The sequence below is a fragment of the Ochotona curzoniae genome, unplaced genomic scaffold (assembly GCF_017591425.1).
Source record: "Ochotona curzoniae isolate NIBS_2020 unplaced genomic scaffold, NIBS_Ocur_1.0 scaffold_3835, whole genome shotgun sequence".
Classification (NCBI taxonomy): domain Eukaryota; kingdom Metazoa; phylum Chordata; class Mammalia; order Lagomorpha; family Ochotonidae; genus Ochotona; species Ochotona curzoniae.
In genome coordinates this window covers 25,666,851-25,691,983 of record NW_024467114.1, presented here as the reverse complement: position 1 = coordinate 25,691,983, position 25,133 = coordinate 25,666,851, and the positions used below count along the sequence as shown (strand labels likewise).

Genomic DNA, 25,133 nt, shown 5'->3' with positions numbered 1-25,133 from the left:
TATGAATTACTTGTTTCAGAGTCACAATGACATCCTTTCAAGAAGTCCCATTGCAGACTTCCAACTTTGCACATGTCATCTTTCAAAATGTGGCCAAGAGTTATCTTCCTAATGCACACCTGGAATGTCATTACACCTTAACTCCATACATCCATCCACATCCAAAAGATTGGGTTGGTATATTCAAGGTAAGAAACCTTTTGAATTATCTTCTATGTAGGCGATTTATTTTTAATTTTCTTTTAAAATGGATTGGTAAGTAGCTTTTTACTGGCCTTGTTTCGACTCCATGTTAAGAAAGGTGTTTTGTTGTTTTCTAAGTATTTTTTCGAAAAGCAGATTTGGAGAAAGAGAGCAAAAGAATATTAAGGTCTTCCCATCTACTGGTTCATTCCCCAAATGTCCACAACATATAGAATTGGACTGATCTGAATCCAGGAGCATCTTCCAGGTCTCCAGTGGGGGTGCAGGGGCTCAAGCACTTGGGCCAGTCTCAGCTGCTTCTCCAGTGTATAAGCAGGAAGGTGCATGGAGAGTGGAGAGACTGCTTCACACATGGGGTACTCGTGTCACAGGCGGTGGTTTTACCCTTCATGCCACAGCGTCGGCCTCTAAGGGTTATTTTTGTAAACAACAAAAAATTAGCAGCACACAGTAGTGTAAAAGAAATATTGGGGATATTTTATCAAAATTTCCTCAGATTAAAAGGTTCATGTTTATTAAAGGTTTTTGTTTTTTTTTTTTTCAGAATCTTTTTCTTTTCTATTCTTTACCTCTTAGAACAATACATTTTGCAGTAATTTGTTATTCATTGTGTATACTGTTGTAGTAGTGTTATCTTTCATTTTGCATTGCTGAAGTACTGCTCATATTTTCTCAGCCTGTTGTAGAAGTGTATTTTACATGGCTGGATGGTAAACCTAGAGTCCCAGTCCTTATATTTCTACCAATTGTTTTGTATGCTGTTTGCTTCAAAGTTGTGTTGGGTAGTAAGTAGTGGTGCCTCACCTTGCAGAGCATTTTCTAGTGATATTACCTCTTCCTAATGAAGTGAGGGTGGTGGGTAAGCATCCTTTAAGCAGTTAAACTAATGTCGTGAGTTTCTAAGCTATTGTCTTCCTCCTGGATCACTCTAAAATCTCTATCAGAATCCATTTTACTTTAGATGTGATTTTAGTAGGATTAAAATTTTGTCTGGTCTGTATAACTTAAAAAACACAGTAGAAAGATTGCTTCTAGAGTTGGACACATTGAAAGTATTTGCAAGTGAAAAGTCTAATCTGATAATAGCGCAGAAAACTATATTAGGGCTTAACAATGATTTGTAATAACATTTCAGTTCCTCTTTGATTCTATTTATTTATTTATTTTTTAAAGGTTTGCTTGTTATTGGAAGGCAGATGTACAGAGAGGGAGGAGATACACAGAGAAAGATCTTCTGGTTCACTCCCCAAGTGAGTGCAGTGGCTGCAGCTGAGCCAGTCAGAAGCCAGGAGCCAGTACCTTCCTCCAGGTCTCCCACGTGGGTGCGGGGTTCCAAACCTTTGGGTTGTCCTCTACTGCTTTCCCAGGGCACAAACAGGGAGCTGGAAAGGAAGTGGAGCATCTGGGATATGAACTGGTGCCCATATGGGATCCTGGCAAATGCAAGGTGAGGACTTTAGTAATTAGGCTACTATGCCTTGCTCAGTTTATTTTTATTGGAAAGCCATATTTTTTTAAAGAGGAGAGACAGAAAGATCTGTCCACGTGACCGCTGATTGATTCCCTGAAACTTAGCTGATCTGAAGCCAGAAGCTTCTTTCAGGTCTCCCTTGTGGGTGCAGGGTCCCAGGGCTTTGGACTGTTCTTTCTTTCCCAGGCCACAAGCGGGGAGCTGGATGGAAAGTGAAGCAGTCAGGACACCAGCTGGCACCCATATTGGTATTCTGGTACATACAAAGCAAGGATATAACTACTAGGCTACTGCGCCGGGCTCCAGTTCCTCTTTTTTGAATTATTATTTGATACTCCTTAATAGATGAATTCCTGTTAACACTTCGCCTTTCCAATAAAAAAAAAAAAAAAAAAAAAAGAAGGGCCCGGCGCGGTGGCGCAAGTGGTTAAGGTCCTGTTAACACTTCGTATGAGGTTTGGGCTTGTCACATTATAAGTTGTGGGCATATTTATTGTATTAGTTTGGTTTTTATGTGAAATACTGAGATCAAGTTAAAGATAATAGAACTGGGAGAACTGTGAGAATGGGCATGAAATGGAGGAGGAGGAGGGAAATGGCGTTGAGCACAGGAAGGCCATCCCAGCAGGAAAACGGCACGAGCAAAGGCAGTGGTGAGACACTTCAAAGGATGAGGAGTGGACAGTCTGTGATCAGGAGATTGGCGGGGATATCCTCTGGTTCGCTCACCAAATGCCAGCAGCAGCTGGGGCTGAGCCAGGCTGAAGCCAGGAGCCAGAAGCTTGCAGAGTTTTCCCCCTTGGGTGGGAAGGACCCACGCACCGGAACCATCCCCTGGTACACTTCAGTGGACACACACATTTCATCAGTTCAGTCAATTCATTGAGCTAATTCTTTACTAGTGGACATTTATGCTAAGTGTTTACCATAAATAATGCTTAGTAAGATCTGTATTTATTTTTTTCATTGCTTACTGACTGTATTGATTAAGTTCTGTACGTGAAAATTTTAGAACACTTTATACTGCAGGTTGCCCTCCGGACTCATTACTGTGACCATTAGGTCCGAAGAGAATGCCCTGGTAGTAATTTTAAGGGTGAAGGAGTGAAAACAGGAACATGTGTGATATGCTTGAGAAAGTGTGAAGGAGTTTGATTTGCCTGGGTCAGATGCTCGGTTTAGAGGATGAATGGGGAAGGGTAGCTTGGATTACATTGTGGGTTGTCTTAATGTTTAAGGAATAGGTTTTCAATAAGGAGTAATTAAGGTTAGAAGTGAACTTGGATCTTATAATGCAGTGTAAGATAAACTGGACTTTGAAGAGAATGAAAGTACAGGAAACATTTAGACTGTGCTAATTCTCTGTGTGAGATAATGAAGGTCTGAAATGGAGAAAGGAATCAATTTCAGGTACTTTTCCATAAGTAGATTTCATTGGATATGTCAGCAGTTAGCTGGGTTGGAACTGCAACTCATTCTATAGCACCTTGGTTAGGAAGGCCATATGCTAAAAATTTGGAAGGGCTTAAATGTGGAACAGGTTTGGTCTTGCCACAGTTGGAAGAATGTTAAAGGAAATTGGAGTAGGTAAGTAGGAGATTGCTAAGCAGCGGTTTTATGACTTTCTTCAGAGAGGATCACCACCCAGATTTGTATGTGAAGAGTGCCAAAAGCGGGTTTCATTCAGACCGTGATGGGAAGGGAAGTTGAAGGGATAAAGGACACTCCTGTGGTTTTGTGTGCATTATTGAAGTGATAACTGACTGGGAAGTTCAAGTTGCTTGGGAAAATGAGTGAAGCCTGAGAAGGGTCTTAAGACTGGTTGTCAGTTTTAAATTTCTTTCCTAGTAGTTTTTATACCTTTTTTTTTTGTATTTATATTTCATAAAGATTTTTTAAATCTAGCTGCTATACGTTCCATTTTACAGATGAAGTAACTGAGGTCCAGAGATAAAAGTGATTTAGAGCCTCATGTGAACAGGTGTTTGAGCACGATCCTCTACCCTGTTCAGTTAGGGAGATAGGAATATACAAAATGGGCAGTGGAGTTGCTCATCAGTTCAGCTTGCAAAAAATGATTTAGAACTGCATCTGATGCCATATCTTTATTATTAAATCCAATGTTAATTGCAGTAAAATGCATTATATTTGTTCCATTGATTTGTTTGGTTTTAAATTGAGAAGCAAAGATGAGAGAGCTCTCACCTGCTGGTTTACTTATTAAATGCCCCTGGTGGTCTGGACCACAGGAACTGGATTTATGGGTGTCAAAGACAACAAAAACCATCACTTGCTACCTTCTTAGGTGTGAGTTAGGAAATTTGATGCAGCAAGTAGAGTGAGAAGTTCAAAACCCATATGGGAGATGAGCAACCCAGCCCGTGGCTCCGTCGCTTGACTGTGTATATGTGTATATTTGCTCTGAGTTTTATTTTATTTGTGTATATGAATTTGATTTGGTCTGAGTTATGCAAGTGCAAAGTATGAGGGGTTATATTCTTAGCAGAAATTAAATTAGTTTACAAATAAAGTCAGGAATCACAGACGTGTTGGGTTTTGTTGGCATGATCTTTGGTAGTTTTTAGTGTTCTAAAGTTTTCAAATCTAGAGGTAGTGATTTTTTTTTAAGATTTATTTATTTATTGGGAAGTCAGATATACAGAGAGGAGAGACAGAGGAAGATCTTCTGTCCGATGATTCACTGCCTAAGTGACCACAACGGCTAATGCTATGCCTATCTGAAGCCAGGATCCAGGAAAACCTTCCGGGTCTCCCATGCGGGTGCAGGGTCCCAAGGCTTTGGGCCATCCTCGACTGCCTTCCCAGGCCACAAGCAGGGAGCTGGATGGGAAGTGGAGCTGCCGGGATTAGAACTGGCGCCCATATGGGATCCCTGGCATTCGAGGCGAGGACTTTAGCTGCTAGGGCCCCGCCGCCGGGTCTGGTAGTGATCTTCTTTGCACATACTATCCGAGGACTGAAAGGCACCTGCCCTTGCATTGTGATGTATCTTGCAGCCTTGTAGTCAGCGTTTTAGTCAGATGACCAGGAAAATAAAATGTAGGGAAAAAACCTGTTAATTTGAACACCCTGATTTGTTGATTCTCAGATTTCCTCATGATTACAGAGGGTTCATACATAATTTCCAGATACCTTTCTTGCCTGTTTCTCCCAGTGTGATGCACTCTGATGTATTTTAATGTGGAAGCAAAGATGTAAGACATATCCTGTCTTTTGTCATCTGTACCTTAGGAATTAGGTAGTATAGAGCTAGTGTTGGAAGGGAAGGAGGAAGTTTTATTAGGGAGAATACTGAGTAGTGTGTGGGTAGCAGAAAAGCTTAGATTTGGGGTTTAAATTTTGGCTTCCATACATTTCCTAATTTGTATAGTAAATCAAAACAGTATCTTTGGTTGTTCTTCCTAGTGCTAACTTGAATCATATTGTTTTATACCTGTGATGTTAGCATGTTAGAGGTTTTGTGAGTTAGTTTTACAAGTAAATGGCACTGTCAGCTTTTTGCTGTTTTCTTAAAAATGTGTTTGTATTTGTTCAGAAGGGGGAGAGAGTATGATCATTCCCATTCACGGGTATACTCCCCAGGTGCCTGCAGTCGTTTGGCCTGGGCCAGCGTGGAGTTGATAGTGAGATTGTGATCTGGTGTTCCATGTGGGAATCAGGGACCAAGCTGTTTGAGCTCATATTTCCCTCCTGGGATGTCTATTAGTCAACAGCTGAAATTGGGAGCAGAGCTAGGACTGGATTTCAGGCACTTGGAATATGGCATGCAACCATTGTATCTGGCATATTTTTCCTTTTCCTTCTAATTTTTTTTTTTTTTTTTTTTTTGCAAGTGGCAGGCTAATCTTTCATCTGCTGGTTTTTTGAATGCCCACAATAGCTGGGACTGGGTCATGTTGAAACCAGGAGCCTGAGTTCAACCTTATATGGGTGGCAGGGACTGAAATTCGTCGTCTGCTGCTCCTCTAAGGCTCCACACACACCTTATCAGCTAGACCAAGCCCACATGCCTCAGTTGCCTTATTAGCCACCAGGTTTGAGTAGCGTCTGTTCATTTAGATTCCTTTCCCAAGAAAATATAGTTCTAAGGAGGTTTTCTTGCCACTCTTTCCCGCCCAGTATCAGTATATGGACAGGAACAAAGAATGCAAAATACTGTTTGTACCAGAAGTATGTCTTGTTGGAAGAACTGGAGAAACTTAGAGGATATTTGCAAGTCAGAGTTAAAGCGAGATGAGAGAGCTGCCATCTGCATGTTTGCCCCACAGCAGCTGGGACTGGGCCAGGCCCAAGCCGAGAGCATGGAACTCTGTCTCCCATGTGAGTGGCAGGAGCCCAAGCAGTCAGGTGCCATGAGCAGGGATCTGGAGCAGAAATGGAGGAATTGGGATTTGAATGCAGTGGGACTTTTAGGAGATGCCTGGGTTGCAAGAGGTAGTTAAACGCACTGTACCACATTGCTGGCCCCAGTGAGTGGCAATATTTAATAAACACTAAATAATATTTAATAAGCTCTGTACCAGAAACTTGACAGGAATGATTTCATTTGACACGGAGCAACATTTTGAGATGATTACCATTATCTTTATTTTAAAGAGGAAGAACTAGAAATGAGCAACCTGTCTGAAGTGGTAGTGCCAGTGAATGGCCTTTACTAGTCATGTGACCCTGCACACAATGTTCTTAATCAGTACATTGCACTGCACTTGAAGTAACTTCCATTTGTGCAGTGGGTGGGGCACTTAGCTAAGTGCCATAGGCATTCACCAACTTTGAGAGTAAAACCAGAGGCTCAGACAGATGCCGTAAGTCACTGGTAACTGGTTTCTTTCAAGCTTCTCATCTGTAGAAAATGACAAGTGTCAAATATTTTTGACCATGCCACCCAGAAATGAAGTCTATGATTTGTCCCAGAGAAGTTGCATGCGCTCATACATTAAAAGTTTCATGAAAGAATGCTGTATATAATTAGTGCAGTGCATGTTGATCAAGGATTGCTGGGGTGATTGCACCAGTCCTGCTGGGTTGTAATCGCTCAGCTATCCTTTAGAGATAAAAGCCAAGTTGTAATCATAGAATATGTGTGATCTAACTCTGTGGCTGATGCATGCTTTCTCGTAATTTTACTAGCAAATGGATAGCTAGTATCTGTTTTAAATAACTCTACTCTTGAGTTATATAATGTGCTATAGTTTATCTAGAAAATACAGGTTTAGCTATGTAAGGTAATACGAGTTGAAAATGGTTTAGCGATAGGTGAGACATAGGTGGCTTGTATGTATGAAAATTTTTGTGCTGAAGGTCTTTGTGTGAATTTATATAGATTGCTTATTGTGAGACTACAAAAATGAAAGGTAAGTGAATTTAGTGCAAAGAGATGCCTAAGCAAAACCAAAAGTCTTCAACGTTTGTCACTAAACATAGGTTTGGGGAAGTCAGATTTTAAACACAATAATCTGTGTGTCCTTACCTGTGAGTAATCCGATATTTAGTATGTAGGTTTTTATACTGTAGGCTATTGCTTAAGGTACATTGTAATTTGATATTTTGGTAAAATACTGATTTGTAGATATGAAGTATATGTTTTAACATTAGGTTGTAGTATCAAATAGTATAGCATAGAGTATCAGGCTTATATTAGATGCTATTAATCTCACAGCTACTCCCCTATCCTGGTTATTTTCCTACAGGTTGGATGGAGTACTGCTCGGGATTATTACACTTTTTTATGGTCGCCTATGCCTGAACAGTATGTAGAAGGATCAACAGTCAATTGTGTACTAGCATTTCAAGGTAAGAGCAAAACTACAAAAAACTATAGAATTCAATCAATCTGGATGCTTCATTGCCTTAAAAAATGTTATACCCCGGGCCCGGCGCGGTGGTGCAAGGTGGTTAAGGTCCTCGCCTTGCACGCCCGGGAAAGCAGCAGAGGACGGCCCAAAGCTTTGGGACCCTGCACCCGCGTGGGAGACCCGGAAGAGGCTCCTGGCTTCGGATCGGCATAGTATCCGGCATTGCGCTCACTTGGGGAGTGAATCATCAGACGGAAGATCTTCCTCTCTGTCTCTCCTCTCTGTATATCCGCCTTTCCAATAAAAAATAATAATAAAAATAAATCTTTAAAAAAAAAAGTTATACCCCATTTTAATGATCTGTTAGACATATCCAGGGTGCCAAAGTTGAAATAGTTTCTTTGTTTAGAAAAGTGTGTGGGAATGTGTATTAGTCTTAATTATACTTGGTATATTTGCTGTGGGCCATAAAATAATATTATGTGGAAATTAAAATTTCATTATTATCTTTTGCTGAAATAGTGGATTTCTTTGCACATCTTTCCCTGGGGTGATGTTTTTTTCTTTGAATAAGAAAATGGCATTTCTGATGTTAGAGCACTGTAACAGGCTAGAGGTGAGGAACGTATTGTAGCTGGAAACCATGAGGATGATTGACAGTTTTATAGAGCAGTTACATGATTCTAACAGATGGAAGTTCTTACTAGGTGGACTGAAGTGAGTAATCAAAAGCTACTGCTAGCCTTGATGTTGCACATGTATTAACAATTATTACTCAGCTAATTCTGGTGTATCTGCCGTGTGAGTGAATTTGAGGATATGATGCTAAGTCACCTGGGCCAAAGATAATGGGAATGAACTGGCTTACATCCAGGTGCTTAGAGAAGGCAAACTCCTCTCTAGGAGTGGAGTCCTGGCCAAGCAGATCTAGAGGAATTACTGTTTAGTGAGTATAGGACTATATTATGGAAAGCATTTTAGAAATGAATGGTAGGGGTGGTTGTATGTTTACAATGGTTAAGCTTGTAACTTGTTATTTTTTTATAATTAATCGGAAAAATGCTCTTGGAAATCTGTCAGATTGGTACAGTGATTTCATATTGCAAGTATATAATTTCACTAGATTGTATTCAGTCAAGTTCTTATCTTTGGATATACTACAAATTGTTTTTGTTCTGGTGAAATTAATGGGCTTTACATCAGCATAATGTATAGAAAATAAAATGTATGAAATTGCCAAGAAAACTCACTGAATTTAGTCATAAATTATTGCAGTGAAAATTTGTTACATATTAATATATACTTTAAATCTGTATTTTATTTTAAAGATTTATTTATTTTTCCATTGGAAAGTCAGATTTACAGAGAAAAAGAGTGACAAAAAGGTTTTCTATTCCACTGTTTCACTCCCCAAGTAGCAGCAATGGCTGGAGCTGCACTGATCTGAAGCCAGGAGTCTAAAGGCCCTTCCCGGTCTCCCACATGGGTGCAGAGTCCCAAGGCTTTGGGCCATCTTTGACTGCTTTCCCAGGCCACAAGCAGGGAGCTGGATGGGAAGCGGGGCCGCCAGGATTAAAACCAGCGCCCAAATGGGATCCTGGCGTGTGTAAACCTAAGACTTTAGCTGCTAGTTCCATATTATTTTTTCTTCCTTTTTTTTTGTTTTTTTAAGATTTCTATTGGAAAATCATATATACAGAGAGGAGAGACAGAAAAATCCTCCGTCCCTTGACCCACTCCACAAGCAGCTGCAACAGCTGGAGCCAAGCCAATCAAAAGCCAGGATCCAGGAGCTCTTCTGGGTCTCCCACATGGGCTATCCTTGACTGCTTTCCCAGGCTACAGGCAGGGAGCTGGATGGGAAGTGGGGCTGCTGGGATTAGACCCAGAGCTCATGTGGGATCCTGGCAAGTGCAAGGCAAGGACTTTAGCCACTAGGCTACTGGGCCTGGACCATACTATTTCTTTTCTTTTTTTTTTTTTTAAAAGATTTATCTTTATTTGAAAGGCAGAGAGAAAGAGTGACAGAGATCTTCCATGCACAGGTAAACTCCCCAAATGGCCACAATAGCTGCTGGCCCAATCAGAAACCAGGAGTCATGAAACTCCTCCAGGTCCCCCACATGAGTGTGTGGGCCAAGGATTTGGGTCATCTGCTGCTTTCCCAGTCTGTAAATAAGGAGTTGGATTGGAAGTGGAGCAGCTGGGACTAGAACAGGCACCCATGTGGAATGCTGAAGCCTCAGGCAAAGCCTTAGCCGGCTAGGCCAGGGCGCTGGCCCCTAGCTGCTTCCTGTTGTGCTCACTGCCATCTTTGAGTGCTGAGTTCAGTCCGAGCTGCCCTGCTTTGGATTCAGCTTCTTGTTAATGTGTCCTGGGAGATGCAGGTGATCGCTGGAGTGCATAGGCCCTGCCACTTACTTGGCAGATCTGGGCAAATTCTGAGCCCCTGGCATCCTTCTGTTTTAAGTGCAGTATAGCCTGAAGCCCAACCAAGCCCTGGCTTCCTTTCCACCTTTTCTCCTCCCTCCCTCCCTCTTTCTTTCAAGTAGAAAAAAAATCTGTACTGAAAGTTATTTAATGTAAATGCTTAGCATACAGATACTTACCCAAGAGAAATCAGAAAACAGTTTAGTTTTGGGATGAACATTTCTAGTTGTACTTATTTGGAAAGTATTTTTGATAAGATTTATTTTTTTTAAAGGTTTGTTTTCTTGAAAAGCAGAATGAGAGATTGAGTACTTAGATCTTAGCTTCAAGTATCACAAGATGTACCTTACCTTTTTAAGGGGCCTTTAAAAATGGAGGGTCTGGTGCGGTAGCCCAGTGGCTAAAGTCCTCCCCTTGCACCTGCCGAGATCCCACATGGGTGTTGGTTCTAATCCTGGTAGCCCTGCTTCCCATTCACCTCCCTGCTTGTGGCCCTGGAAAGCAGTTGAGCACGGCTTAAATCCTTGGGACCCTGTACCTGTGTGGGAGACCCGGAGGAGGCTCCTGGCTCCTGGCTTCGGATTGTCTCGGCTCCAGCTGTTGTAGCATTTGGAGAGTGAACTAGCAAACGGAGGATCTTTTGTCACTTTCTCTGTAAATTTGCCTTTCCAATAAAAACAAATCTTTAACAAAAATTGAGGAAGAGTATACCAATATTGAATACATCAGTGGTTACATAATAGCTATTTTGTCAATTGGGAGAAAATTAGTAACTGTGATAGATAACCAGATTTCTTCTTTACAGAAAAGAACATACAGCTCAGGTTAAGTACATAAAAGTATAAAATTGGAATTCCAGAATAGGTCTGTGTGATTCCAAAGCTTGTTGTGCTTATTATTTTTTTATTGTACCAACAGGTCCTACACTGTTTTTGCTTTAATCTAATTTACATACATAGCATATTCTTTTAGAGAATAATTCCCTTTTATTATTATTAATAACATTGTACTATGTGACACAGTTTTATAGGCACTGGGATTAATAATTCCCTTTTAAAAATACTGAATTTTATATCAGAAAAGCATTTCTGGAAATGACAGTCTCACCTCTTTTTGCAGTCCTCAGATTTTTATACTTGGTGTTCCCCAGTTAGTGCAGCACTTTTTCCATTGTAAAATACATACTTTTTTCTTCCAGATGAGCTGATCTTGCCCTAGTGGAGATAGAAATGGAAAAGATATTATGATAGAATAATTTTAGAACTAACAGATGGGAAGTTTGGGTTTGTTTGAGAAGGAAGGAAGAGTCATCTTATATTGGAAAGTTGATCTTTTTTATTTATCACCTCTTAGGGTATTACCTTCCGAATGACGACGGCGAATTTTACCAGTTCTGTTATGTTACCCATAAGGGTGAAATTCGTGGGGCTAGTACACCTTTCCAGTTCCGAGCTGCTTCCCCTGTTGAAGAGCTGCTTACTATGGAAGATGAAGGGAATTCTGACATGCTGGTGGTAACGACGAAAGCCGGCCTTCTGGAGGTTGGTGTTCATAGTGAGGCAGAGCTCATACTGGCTGGCATTTTAAGAATTTTCAGATTATGCAAGAGTATCCATGAAAAATCAAATGCTTTTTAACTGAAGTAATAAATGCATGCACAGTGTCTCTTTTGAAAAAGATACAAATCTTTGGTTATAATTACATATTGGTTCCACACTCGCAGAGACTATGTCCTCAGAGCCCGTCAGTATTTTATGCATAGTGAATGATGCAGAAAATAGCCACTGGAACACTTCTTTATGTTCCCTTAATCCTGTCTGTCTGCTTTTTTGGTAGCCTGATTCATTGATGGGAGAACAGAGTAAACTTGGGACCTAAAGCTGGTTGGGAGAGAGCGGAAGGCAGTGTGTCTGGGTGTGAGCTTCGTTTTATGAGCTGTGGGCATGCTGTTTCTCATGCCCGCATGTTTAGTGAATCGGGGAGCATACTTAATTTTCATTTAGGTTGGACATTTTTACAGTGATACTTTTCCTTGTTCATACTGTCAAATAATAAGCCTAGATTAGCCGTAATTTACAAAGCAAAGGTGAAAAGCTTTTCAGTTTTTTAAATAAATGAGTTGTGGAGTTATGATGCTGGCTCCAGCATGAGTTTACTATGTAGATAGATGATATAATCATTTTATTTTTATTAGTCATTAAAAGAGAAAATAGAACCATTTTAAAATATCATTTCAAGATGTTTCCCATCTTTATAAACTACTATATTAATAAACTATTATGTTCAGTTAAGGCAGCAATTAGTGTTTAATGTGCTTATAATCAGAAAACTTGCTTTTAAAATTGAATATTTTGGGTAATTCTGTTCATATTTTGTCTATAGGACATTGCTTTCTGTGTATAGTCAGGTGGGTGATTTTTTTTTAAAGATTTAATTTTATTGGAAAGTCAAATTTACAGAGAGGAGAAACAGACAATGGATAATTTTTAATAGGTTGTTTTATGCCTTTGATTTTACTTTATTTACCTTGAAGAAAGATTATAAGAAAAAAGACATAAAGTTACAAGTATTTTTATTAGACACTGGAAGGTTAGAAGGAACTAGTCATTATTGTATTGTGAATTCTTCCCTATCTTTGTCTTTTCAGAAATTCCTCTCTTATCACTAATACAAAAATGTATCTTTTATAGGGTGACTAAAACATTTTGTGGTGACAACTGCCAGCTGATCAAGGTTTTTAGTCAGATATTTGAATGGTAGAGATGCAGGAACAGGCCCAGCTCTTTAGAGGAATGTAGTTAGCATTTACAGGACAGCTTTTGGAATACTTAGTAGACCACCCTGATTTCAGGGCCTCCCACAGACAAAAGATGGGTTTATCTTGTGTTTTCTCCAAATAGATTTTCACAATCTATTTCATTCCTTCCTACTCCAGAAAGGGTTCTTTATGAAGAAAATTTAAGATGCTGTTTCTTGGGTAACTGTTTCTGAGATGTAATCTTTTTTATTTATTAACCTTTTTTTTTGGACAAGTCTTTTATGTTTTACATTCATTAAACTCTTTAATATCTAACACAAAATTAATAGAAATCGTAGATATTATCTGAGTCCTTGTTGATGTTAAAAGTGGTTAGTGAGACTTAGTCCTGCAGTGTGTGAGCCTCGATTAGATAGCAGATTTAGAAAAGAGGAAGTTTTTTGAGGATAGTGGGGATGTTTGTGGCTTATCTACTGGATAATACAAATTATGCTTAATTTTCTTAGCTGTAATGACAGTAGTGGTTAAAAAGGAGATTGTCTTTATTAGTGATTTTTCTGAAATGATTACGGGTGAAATGGCTGATTTCATTTCAGATGATTTAGCGGGAAAAAAAATTAACACAAAAATTACAGAAATAAACTTTAAAAAATAGATAAGGTGTTTAAAAAAGCTCTGTTTTCAGGGTGTTTACTCCTAATCATTTGATTTGTTATATTGGAAAAGATAAAAGCATGATTCTCAAAGTTTTCAGCCATTTTAATGAGTTCAACCAGTTTGATTTTATAAGCTTGGGAAACTAATTTAGTGTGACTGCACAGAAATATTTTATTTTTCCAGCTAAAATTTACAATTTTTAGCTTCAGTGACAGAATCACCCTCTGAATCTCTTTTTTTTTTTTCTGGTTAGAATCAAAGAGTTTTTCTGTAATAGAAATATTGCTTTTGTTTACTGCTGATGTAGATCCTAATGATGTCTAGTGCGTTGGTATATTATCCTGACCTGTTAGTATTCTCTAAGGATCATTTATATTGTTACTAAATTACTATAGTCTACATTTTTGTTTTCAAATTTGCATTTTTATTTACACAGTTGTTTTCACTAAGCCACGTAGAGGCCATTACATGTAAGGGTGCATCCAAAAAAATCAGAATTAAAACATAAGTTTATTTTTGTATCAAAACTTTTAAAACAATGCATAGTTTTTTTTCCCCATAATTTTAACTTGACATTAACCCTTTGAGGTCCCCTTGTATGCATGGATTTCAGAATTGTGTATATTTCCTTTTTCATTTTCCATGACCTTTTTAAAGTGTTCTGCATAGAAGCTATTTATTCCTTGGTACCTTAGGTAAAGACCCAAAACTTGTCAAAATCTTACAGACGAACACTTCAATGTGGCAGTTCAAAGATTTCCTACAGGATTGTCTTCACAAAGAAGCAGTGTAATTCTGTGATGTGTGTGCTTATTCCAGATAAGAAAGCCCAGTGGGTCAGTCATTGGTGCACCTTAGTGTGCCATATTTGAAGTGCTGATTTGAAAAGGAAACACATGGGTAATTTCTCATTTGGCTACACTTATGCCTCCTTATAATATTTTCTGCTGTAACCAAAAGATGATGTAAGTTTGCGATTCATGAATTTTTCTAACAAAATATTGTATGGAACTGATATGAAAAAATCTGTATCTGATTTCCTCTTTTGTTTTGGAATATAAAAAGTCAATTTGCAGGGATGTAGTTTGGACTTAAAATTGACTTTAGTTTTTGTTTTGCAGTTGAAAATTGAAAAAATCATGAAGGAAAAAGAAGAACTGTTAAAGTTAATTGCTGTTTTGGAAAAAGAAACTGCACAACTTCGAGAACAGATTGGAAGAACGGAAAAAGAACTTAACCATGAGAAAGAAAGATGTGAGCAGCTCCAGGCAGAGCAGCAGGTTCGTTCTGTGCTGTGTAACTGGTTGGAATTGGTAGTTATCTAAAAGCCACCTTTTCGACGACCTGAACCAATGAAGTTAGAGAATATGAGATATTGAAAAAATAGTAGTTTTTAAGTAAACATTTATGCTTGAATAGGTCAGTTCCTATTAACCTTCTGCCACAGTCTTTTTTTGTTTTAAGATGGTTAAAATACTTTTATATTATTGGTACCAGGCTTGATAAGCTAGTCCTGACAACTATTCCCAGATGTTTTACAAAGAATTGTAGATTACTCATTAGACTTTTTTTTGTTTGTTTGAAAATAGAAATGATAAAAGCTGAGGTGATAAGTAGTAAAAGGGCAATAAAATAAATTTGTCCTAAAAAAAAAGGCAGAACTCAGGCAATATGTGGTATTAGACAACATTTTAAGATTTTTCTGATGTGAGAAATGCTACAAATTACCTAAGAAACACCTACTTCGAGTTGGTGCCATTTTTTGAGCACAGAAAAAAATATAAGCAGAAAACTGTTATTTCATTAGAGATACAAATAGGTTTAAGTGAGAAACCAAAAGCATTGGGAAAACACTAGTCAGCCTTGCATTGGCTCAGTATTTTCATAAGAAAAATAATGTGTTCTGACAAAGTATGTACAGATTGTGATGGTGAGTTTTGAAGTCTCAAACCTGGTTGGATATATTTATGTCTGTTGAAAGGATTAACTTGTTCCCGGATGGTGGGTCTGTTTGGTTCTTTTACCAAACAAGGACCTAGAGCAGTTGCTTACCAGTTACTCATTGCCGTGATTCTCACCAGTTTTACTTTGCAGTAGAGCGCTTACATGTTGCATACATAAGCAGAAATGGTACATAAGTAGGGCTTACCAAGCTGGGATGACTTCTCTTTGTTGTATTTGTTTGAGGATCATTCTTTTGGATTAGAGAGTAAATGTAATGTCAAGTCATATGAGCATTTGTAAATTTCTTTATGAGTGTCTGAAGCATCTTAACTTCTAATTACCTGTTAAAAATATTCAGGCATTTCCCCAATTTGTTCTTGGAAACATTTAGTATTCTGCAGTAGACTATAGAGGTAGAGTTTTCTGTTTGTTTAAGGACTATTTTCTTTCACACTTTTTAAACCAGAAGTACAAAGTATTAAAAATCAGTAAAAATTCATGAGGTACATGTTTACTTTTAGGACATTCAGCTGAGTTTTTACTTGGTTGCATAATTGTACTGTATAGTTATCACTGTTTTTTCTCCATTCTTTCACATGCTTCTCAGCGGTTGTACCTGGGTTTGACATTTCCTGAAAGTCTTTTTTTGTTTGTTTGACTGTATCAAAAGCCAGAGGAATCGAGATTAGGTAGATGATTTATGTAAAAGCCCAATTTAGTGTGTCCTAAATCCTTTATTCCAAAATATGCTGAAATGTGGCCTTTTATGGTTTGATTCTGATCACCTTGAAGTCCAAGAAAAGAATGGGTGTTCATAATACAAGTGGCAGAATGGCAGGCCTTCATTTGTGTGAATTTTCTCATGAACTAGAGGCCATGTGTCTAGTCCAGTTGAGGATTGTGCGACTTAAAGCATCACAGGTTCTCTGTGCTGTGCCAGGTGGTAAGGTGCTAAGGACTTGGTACGTGTCCACAGCTTGTTCTAACAGACTGAGATCAGGATATAATTGATCTTAATAGAAGGCTGTTGCCTTGGTACCCAGGAAGGGTCTTTGACAGAAGCTTTTATGGCACCTCTTAAATCTTTATGATAGTTTGTAATATTGGAGGAGAGGATGCATTGGGGCATACTCTGGAAAACATTTGCAAGTGATTTCTTTCTCTTTTTTTTAGTGATATTGTGAATTATAGAAAATTTTGGATCTTTCTCTGACCTGAGTCACTGTTACTTTACTGCCTTTTATGCTTGTGAGCTATATAACCATGAGAAAGATTAAAATAATAGCTGTAATCTAACAGGAATGGAGGTGCGTAGTATTTCCCCTAGATTATAAAAGCATAATACATTTATAATGTAAAAAACAGAACTTTTATGGGGTAAAATACTATACTTACCTGGAGGAGAAATTATAGTTACAAGCTTGTTAGGCAGCTACACCTCAGGATCTTTTCTTTTTTTTAAAGATTTATTTCCTTTAATTGGAAAGTCAGATATACAGAGAGGAGGAGATATAGAGGATGATTCCTGCATCTGATAGTTCACTCCCCAAGTGTCCTGGACGCTCAGAGCGGAACGATCCGAAGCCAGGAGCCAGGAGCCAGCAGCTTCTTCAGGGTCTGCCATGTGGCTTTAGGGTTGCAAGACTTTGGGCCATTCTCTGTTGCTTTCCTAGGACAGAAGCAGGGAGTTGGAAGTAGAGCAGCCGGATACCAACCGGACCCATATGGGATCCCTAAGATAGTTTGAATAAATAAAGCATGCAACAGCAACTTAAAGAGGTTGTGTTTGTAAGGGATACTGTTCATGAAACATGTAATTGCCTAATTATTATTTTCATTTTTTTAGCATGTGTTTGTCTGTTGATACCATGAAGATAGATTATTGTGTTCTCAAATTTTTGTGTGGTTTTCTAGAAACCAGAGGAGGCATGTTTATATCGTGTGTAATTGGTTGCATGGCTTGTTTTCAGTTACTTTAGAGACGTGAGGTTTTTGAGTAAAGCTGCATTCAGATGAGTAAGATTTAATTTGAAGTCTGACTAGAAATTTTTGTAAATAAGAAAATTATTTGCAGGCAATTGATTATCTAAAATATTTAGAACCTAATTTATTTTTTTCTCGATGTGCTTTATGATTCCAGAACTGTTTTTTTTTTCAGATAATAGTGCATCTCAGTTCTTTTGACATATATATCAAATATATGTATATGTGCTGATATATATATGCATACACACACATATATATATATACATTTATAGTCAGACCTAATTTTTACATTTAAGATTCATTTATTCAGAAGACAGAGGAGTAGAGAATGAGGGACAGAGGTCATCCATCTGCTGGTTCACTCCCCAAGTACCTGCAGCAGCCATGATGGGGCAGGCTGAAGTCAGCTCAGTTGCCAGGAACTCTGCTTTCGTCTCTGTGAGTGGCAGGAAGAAAAACGGAGCCCCTTCCTAGACATGTTAGTGGGGAGCCTGATTGGAAGTGAAACAGCCAGGTCTTGACCATTGCTTCTAGATGGAATGCCGCTGTTGTAAATGGTAGCTTAACTGACTTTGCCACAGTGCTGGCCCACTGATAATCAGAATTAACTTTGTCTTTTGTATTGTTGGAATTGTGGTATGCTTTGTCATGATTTATAAATGGTGACCAAATGAATATTTGCCACCTATCAAATGTTTTTCAAAAGCTGTAGATTTAAGCTTTTTTTTAAAAAAAAAAACAAAAAAAAGTTTTTTTTTAAAACTATTTTTATCTGAAAGATTTAGACAGAGGAAGAGAAATAGAGAAAGTCTTCTGTTCCTGGTTTTCTAAATGGCTGCAATGACAAGAGTTGAGCTGATCCAGGGCCAGAAGCCAGGAACTACTTCCTGGTCTCTCACACGGATGCAGGGTCCCAAGGCTTTGGGTGTCCTATACTTTCCCAGACCATAAGCAGGGAGCTGCATTTGAAGTGGAGCAGCCAGGTCATGAATCAGCACCCATATAGGATGCTGGCACCTCACGGTGGGAGGATTAGCCTGTTGTTAATCCATGGTACTGGCTCCTATTTTTATTTTTGAAAGGCATAATTAGAGGAAGAGAGACAGAGATCTTCCATCTTCTGGTTCAGTCTTCAAATGGCCACAGTGGCGTTGACTGCTAGCTTGAAGCCAAGAACCAAGAGCTTCTTTTGGGTTTTCCATTTGAGTACGGAGGCCAAGCACTGTGGCCCTCTTTGGCACTTTCCCATGAATGTTAGTAGGGAGCCACATTGGAAGTGGCGCTGCTGGGAGTTGAACCAGTGTTCACAAGGGGTGCTAGTACTACAGGTGTCAGCTTTATTTGATACACTACAGCACTGGCCCTAGATTTTATTCTTTTTTATTTCTAGTCTTATTTTTATTGGAAAGGCAGATTTACAAAAAGATGGAGAGAGAAAGATCTTCCACCTGCTGGCTTATTCCTCAAGTGACTGCAGTGGCCAGAGCTGAGCTGATCCAAGGCCAGGAGCCAGGAGCTTCTTCTAGGTCTCCTATGTCGGTGCAGGGTGCCAAGGCATTGGGCCATCCTATACTGCTTTCTCAGGCAGTAAGCAAGGGCTGCATGGGAAATGGAGCAGTTGGGGTACAAACTGGTGCCCACCATATAGAATCTTGGCACTTGGAAGGGGAGGATTAGACAATTGAGCCATCGTACCGGACTTTCAGATTTTATTGTTACTTTTTAAAAATTCTTTTATTTTTGTGATCTTCACATAGTTAATTAGGCTGCAAAGAGTCAACGGCTACAGGAAAGTGGACAAGACCATTGTTTCCACCTTTTTTTTTTCTTTATCTGGGGGAAGAGGGGAGATAAAGAAAGAAGTCTCACCCAGCTCCAAACCATCCCATGGTCCCCAGTGTAGGGCATGCTCCGAGGGCACTGCTCAGATGGTTTTGATAGTTCAACAGTTCTGGATTGCTGCCCATCTCGCCATTCCAAGCATGATGAAATCTCTCCAGAATCCACTGGCTGACACAGTCCACCTTAGCATCTCTGCTTGCCCAGATTTTCACTGCCATCACTTGGCTGGGGTAGATGATTGATTTGTTCTGTCCTCCAACCTTTGCTGTGGTACCAACTGTTCTCTGTAGGCTCCAGTTGCCTACCATGTGAACCTGGATATGCTGTTCACTGCTCTGAGGTCAGACCATGATACCTGCACTTCTCTTCAGGGTTGAGGTTCTGAGTTGAGTAATTCAGTCAGGGGAATCCCCATTGAAACTTTGTCTGAATTGATCCCAGACCTGATTCTTGTGTGTGCTTGCCAGTTAAGGGTCCGGCACAGTCCGTGATTAGAACCAGTGCCCATATGGGATCCCGGCGTGTTCAAGGCAGGACTTTAACCATTAGGCTACCGTGCTAGGCCTTCCTTCATATTTTCGTGTGAAAAAGTAACTTTAGGGCCCGGCTTGGTAGCTTAGCAGCTAAAGTCCTCGCCTTGTACACACCAGGATCCCATGTTTGTGCTGGTTCATATCCTGGCAGCCCCATTTCCCTACCTGTGTCCTGAGAAAGCAGTAGAGGACAGCCCAAAACCTTGGGACCCTGTGCCCACGTGGGAGACCCAGGAAAGGCTCCTGGCTTCGGATTGGCTCAGTTCCTCCCCTTGTGGCCACTTGAGGGGTAAGTCAGTGGATGGAAAATCTTCTTCTGTGTGTCTCCTCTCTGTATATCTGACCTTCCAATAATAATAAATAATAATAATTAAAGTCTTGGAAAAAAACAGGATTATTAGATTAGTACTTTGCTATTTTCATTTTAAGGAAGGGTTAGCTACTATGAATATGCTTAAGAATATTTTAGTGCAATAAAACTATAGGCCAGGAATTACTTCCTACTTTATCAATTTACAACTTTTAGAGATAGCATTAGATGCCAAAATGCTATCAGGTCACATTATGATTCTTTGACTACCAAGTTACCATAAGAATGAACTGACTGGGAGAAAGCAGTTCATGTTTTGCGTTCTAACTCTTCCTTATGTATTTTTAAAGACTACTGTTTCCCCAGTATAGAACTTTGTTACTTACAGAATTGGAAGCTAGTCTTTACTTTTTTTGGTTTGTTTGTTTGGTTTTTTTTTTTAAAGATTTATTTTTTATTATTTTTTAATTGGAAAGGCGGATATACAGAGAGGAGAGACAGAGAGGAAGATCTTCTGTCCGATGTTGCTGATTTTGTTTCTGTTTCTGAAAACATTTTGTGTTGTCTTTTAAGGGTTTTATGGAAGTGTCACAAAGTTTAAAATTGGAGAATGAGGAGTTTAAGAAGAAATACAGCGATGCAAAAGCCAAAGCCCTCCAGCTTGAAGAAGACATTGTGTCAGTGACACACAAAACAATTGAGAAAGAAACCGAACTGGACAGGTATTTTTGATGCCTTTATTTTTTTTTTTTTTATTAGGTTGAAAAGTCAGATATATAGAGAAAAAGTCATCCGTCCACTGATTCACTCCCCAAGTGGCCACAATGGCCAGAGCTGCGCTGATCTGCAGCCAGGAGCTTCTTCCGGGTCTCCCACACGGGTTCAGGGTCCCAAGGCTTTGGGCCGTTCTCGACTGCTTTCCCAGGCCACAAGCAGGGAGCTGGATGGAAAGTGGTGTTGCTGGAATTAGAACTGGCCCCCATATGGGATCCAGGCACATGCAAGACTAGAACTTTAGGCACTAGGGTATTGCGCTGGGCCCAGAAAAGTATTTTAATAGCTTTTCTGGTTTATTTTAACATCATATTTTCTTCTTTCAGTTTAAAGGACAAACTCAGGAAGGCACAGCATGAAAGAGAACAACTTGAAAGTCAGTTGAAGACAGAAAAGGACGAGAAGGAACTTTATAAGGTAATTTATTCTATTTCTGCTTGCTATAGCTTTGTGAGGAATCACACCAGGCTTGGGGGCTGTGGGTTAGGAATTGGGAGTTGCTTGGCTGAGGGGGTTCTTGCTACCTGTCTTTGACACGATTGCTGGCACAATGTTGGCTGGGACTGCAGTCTATTTGGCTGTGATTGGGCCTGGAGGATCTCTTCTCTGATGACTCCATCACTGGGTTTCCAGCAGGGGGAGGGCAACAGAGCTCTTGTTGTCCTGGCCTCTGTGTAAGCTGCTTGAATGTCCTCACAGTGCGGGTAGCTAACTTCTCTGCACATCTGAGAGAGAAAGAAACAAGTCACGTTGCTTGTAGAAGTCAGTTTGCAGGGAATTAACCTGCTGGTATTGAAGATGGCTGGCAGGTGCTGTGATTAAATCAGAGAGGTGGAGTGACGCGAAACACTTGTTCATATGTAAAGGAGTATTTCCCCTTTCTTTTTAAGAATATATATGCCGGGCCCGGCGCGGTGGCGCAAGTGGTTAAGTCCTCGCCTTGCATGCCCGGGATCCCATATGGGCGCCGGTTCTAATCCCGGCAGCCCTGCTTCCCTTCCAGCTCCCTGCCTGTGGCCTGGGAAGGCAGTCGAGGACGGCCCAAAGCTTTGGGACCCTGCACCCGTGTGGGAGACCCGGAAGAGGCTCCTGGCTTCGGATCGGCATAGTATCAGCCCGTTGCGCTCACTTGGGGAGTGAATCATCGGACGGAAGATCTTCCTCTCTGTATCTCCTCTCTGTATATCTGTTTATTTTTTCCAACAAAAAATAATAAAAATAAATCTTTTAAAAAAAAAAAAGAATATATATGCCTTAGTGAGAGCAGTAGTCTATCAAATTGCTAATTGTGTTTGAGTTTCAGTTTTTTGTTTTTTAAATAATCTTAAGAATTACAGAAATATCCTGACTGCTGAAAGTGTTAGTAGGAGGGCATGGAGATAATTTTTTAAAACTGGTTGATTAGCGTTTTCCTGGAAACAATGCCAGACAAGGGATTTAGTAATACTGAGTTGTCAGCTTCTAGTTAAGTCACTTTCATGAGATGATGACTATGAAATTTGATAGTTTTTAAAAGTAATGTTGCAAGGATGTTGCATTTTGGCATGTTTGTAGAAGATGAACAGGAATTAATCCTTCAGCATTTTATGTATTTAAAGAGTAAATTACAAGGAGTAATTTTTTCCCCCACTATTAACCAAAGCACGATATTCGTGATAACACACAGATGTGTTTACTCTATAATTACAGTTGTGGAAACTGATTCATATAAATGTTAAGAATGGAAACTGGTGTACTTTTTATTGGTCAAAAAAAAAATTGCTCGAGATACTGGTTTTGAATGTGCCCCTTCTGATTTTCTGTCTCTGTCCTGCAGCGATGGACTTGGTTCTGGAGCCGATAGCATGGACTACTGACTAATGATCAATAGCCAAAATTTATTAGGGGCAACAGACTTTATACACTGAGGGTCTATAGTACTAGGGTGGAGGTTTTTAGCTCATCAACAAACCCATCAACTGTTTCTGTGCTTTTGTTTGGAACTCCTTTTGTCTTGTATATTCCACCAGGTGTTCTCATACACATACTTTTCACTCAACTGTTCTTACACAAATGATATCCCATCAGGTGTACAAAAGGTAGTCTTTTGGTTGTTCTCAAGAAAGGCACACAAAAGGCACCGATTCAGTTGTTTATCATACAAATATTGTCCAATCAACTGTAATCCTGTGCCTGCTGACTGAGGGTCACAATGTCCTCCTACAGTTTTCCAGAATTTGGTCCTGTTCTCGTATCTGAGTGTGCCTGTAACATCTATTTCCTCAAGAGAGCAGCCTACTCCAGTGAGCATTTTTTTTTTTTTTAAAGATTTATTTTTATTATTTTTTATTGGAAAGGCGGACATACAGAGAGGAGAGACAGAGAGGAAGATCTTCCGTCCGATGATTCACTCCCCAAGTGAGCGCAACGGGCCGATACTATGCCGATCCGAAGCCAGGAGCCTCTTCCGGGTCTCCCACGCGGGTGCAGGGTCCCAAAGCCTTGGGCCGTCCTCGACTGCTTTCCCGGGCCACAGGCAGGGAGCTGGAAGGGAAGCGGGGCTGCCGGGATTAGAACCGGCGCCCATATGGGATCCCGGGCATGCAAGGCGAGGACTTAACCACTTGCGCCACCGCGCCGGGCCCCAGTGAACATTTTTTAAAAAATAGAACCTAAAATCATTATGTCAGAGGAATAGACATTGGATGTCCGGTATTGAGGTGAGAGCATAGAATTAACCTCTGTGGGAAGAAAGAAAGCTTAGCAAAGCTGTGTCTGTTCCTTGAATCTCCTCACTCCTGGTCCCTTCCTTTGATCATTGTGGGCTGAAGAGAAATAACAGCATCTTAGTTTTATTTAACTTAGTTCATGAAGTTAGACTATCCTCTTCATTTTCAAATGTTGTTACCAGGTACATCTGAAGAACACAGAAATTGAAAATACCAAGCTTGTGTCAGAGGTCCAGACTTTAAAGAATTTAGATGGGAACAAGGAAAGTGCTATTACTCATTTCAAAGAAGAAATTGGAAGACTGCAGATGTGTTTGGCTGAAAAGGAAAATCTGCAAAGAACTTTCCTGCTAACAGCCTCAAATAAGGTAAGTACTTTCACAATATGTATTTGAGATTGATGGAGATAAGATATATCTCTATTAACTATATATGATTTGCTTACTTTGATTTTTAATTCTTCTCAGTATTTTTTTTAATTGATTACATTCAGCATTTTTTTTGTTCATTTTGTTTGAAAAGCTGAGACAGAACACGATAGCAAACATGAGCTCCCATTCACTGTTTCTTTCCCCAGATGGCTATAAAATTTCAGCCCAGCCAAGCCTGGCCCACACCCAGACACAGCTCACACTTGGCTCAGTATGGACAGAGACCTAGCTAAGCCCATCCTACACCTGTCCTGGTCCTCACGAGCACCAGTGGGTGCTGGAGTCCAGCCCAGCCTGGTGCACCCAGCCCCTGTCCACACTTGTGCCAAGGGACACTGCAGCTATGTGCAGTCCGGAATGCAGCTCCCACTCTGGCCTTCACACTCACCAGTGGGAACCCCAACCCAGCCAGGGTGTCCCCTTTGCTCCCTAACCAGGCTTCTTCCTAGCCATAGATTGCGCATGTGCCAGTAGTTGCTCTGATCCAGGTTGGCATAGCCACTCACCTGTCTTGGCCTTAACCTAAATGCTGTAGTCTGCCGTGACCTGGCCTGCCCCCATCCCTATTCTCACTGGCACGTGCTGGAATCTGGCCCTGCTCAGTGTATTTCCATCCCTGGCTCATGCCAACCAGTAGGTGTAAGAGCCTAGCTCGGCATGACCTGTTCTCCAGCTGGATTTCTGTTCTTGCTAGTGAGCTAAGGTTTGCTCGGCCCTGCCTGGTCTGTCCCCTTCCATAACCAACCCACACATTAGCCAATAGTTGGAGCTACTTTGCCCAGCTTGCCTAACCTCCAGTCCTGAAGCATGTGATCATCAGAGTTATGACCCATTAGGGGAATTTCCCAAGTTCCCTCACTTGGGCTACTCCCAGACCCAGATCTCATAGATGCCAGTGGGTGTTAGGCCAGTGCCCGGCATAGTCTGCCCTTCTATCTTGGCATCGTATGAGCAGGTGAACATTGTAGCCTGGCCCACCCTTCACCCTGTTTTAGAATACACATGCGGGTGTTGCAGCCTGGCTCTGCCCAGAACGTTGTCGTTCCCTGTACCTGTGAGTGATAGCTAGCTCACCACCCCAACCCTTGAGTTAACTAGTGGGACATGTATTTCCACAGGGTTGGGCCCACACATCCCCAACAGAATTTACCCCCGGACCTGGTTTTCTTGAGTGTTGGTTAGTGTCATGGCCCTGCCATGCTTAGTGGTATTCAGTGTAACTTACTTGCTTATTATGAGTTTTTTAATGCATTGTATCCACTTATGTTA

The 25,133-nt window shown here is 40.3% G+C and overlaps 1 protein-coding gene across 12 annotated transcripts in view; it reads left to right on the top strand.

Annotated features, from left to right (window-relative positions):
* The window catches only part of TAX1BP1 (Tax1 binding protein 1), a 59,905-nt gene that overhangs the window by 7,449 nt on the left and 27,323 nt on the right, over window positions 1-25,133 (top strand). For 11 of the 12 annotated variants that reach the window (XM_040964594.1, XM_040964602.1, XM_040964600.1 and 8 more), the window contains 7 exons: window positions 20-188; window positions 7,387-7,489; window positions 11,275-11,462; window positions 14,458-14,616; window positions 20,525-20,673; window positions 21,052-21,142; window positions 23,616-23,801. In XM_040964594.1, coding sequence (XP_040820528.1) covers window positions 27-188; window positions 7,387-7,489; window positions 11,275-11,462; window positions 14,458-14,616; window positions 20,525-20,673; window positions 21,052-21,142; window positions 23,616-23,801 — 1,038 coding nt within the window. In that variant the 5' untranslated portion in view covers window positions 20-26. Of the gene's footprint in view, window positions 1-19; window positions 189-7,386; window positions 7,490-11,274; window positions 11,463-14,457; window positions 14,617-20,524; window positions 20,674-21,051; window positions 21,143-23,615; window positions 23,802-25,133 lie in introns of those variants that run through there. The other variant, XM_040964599.1, reaches the window with a different exon arrangement.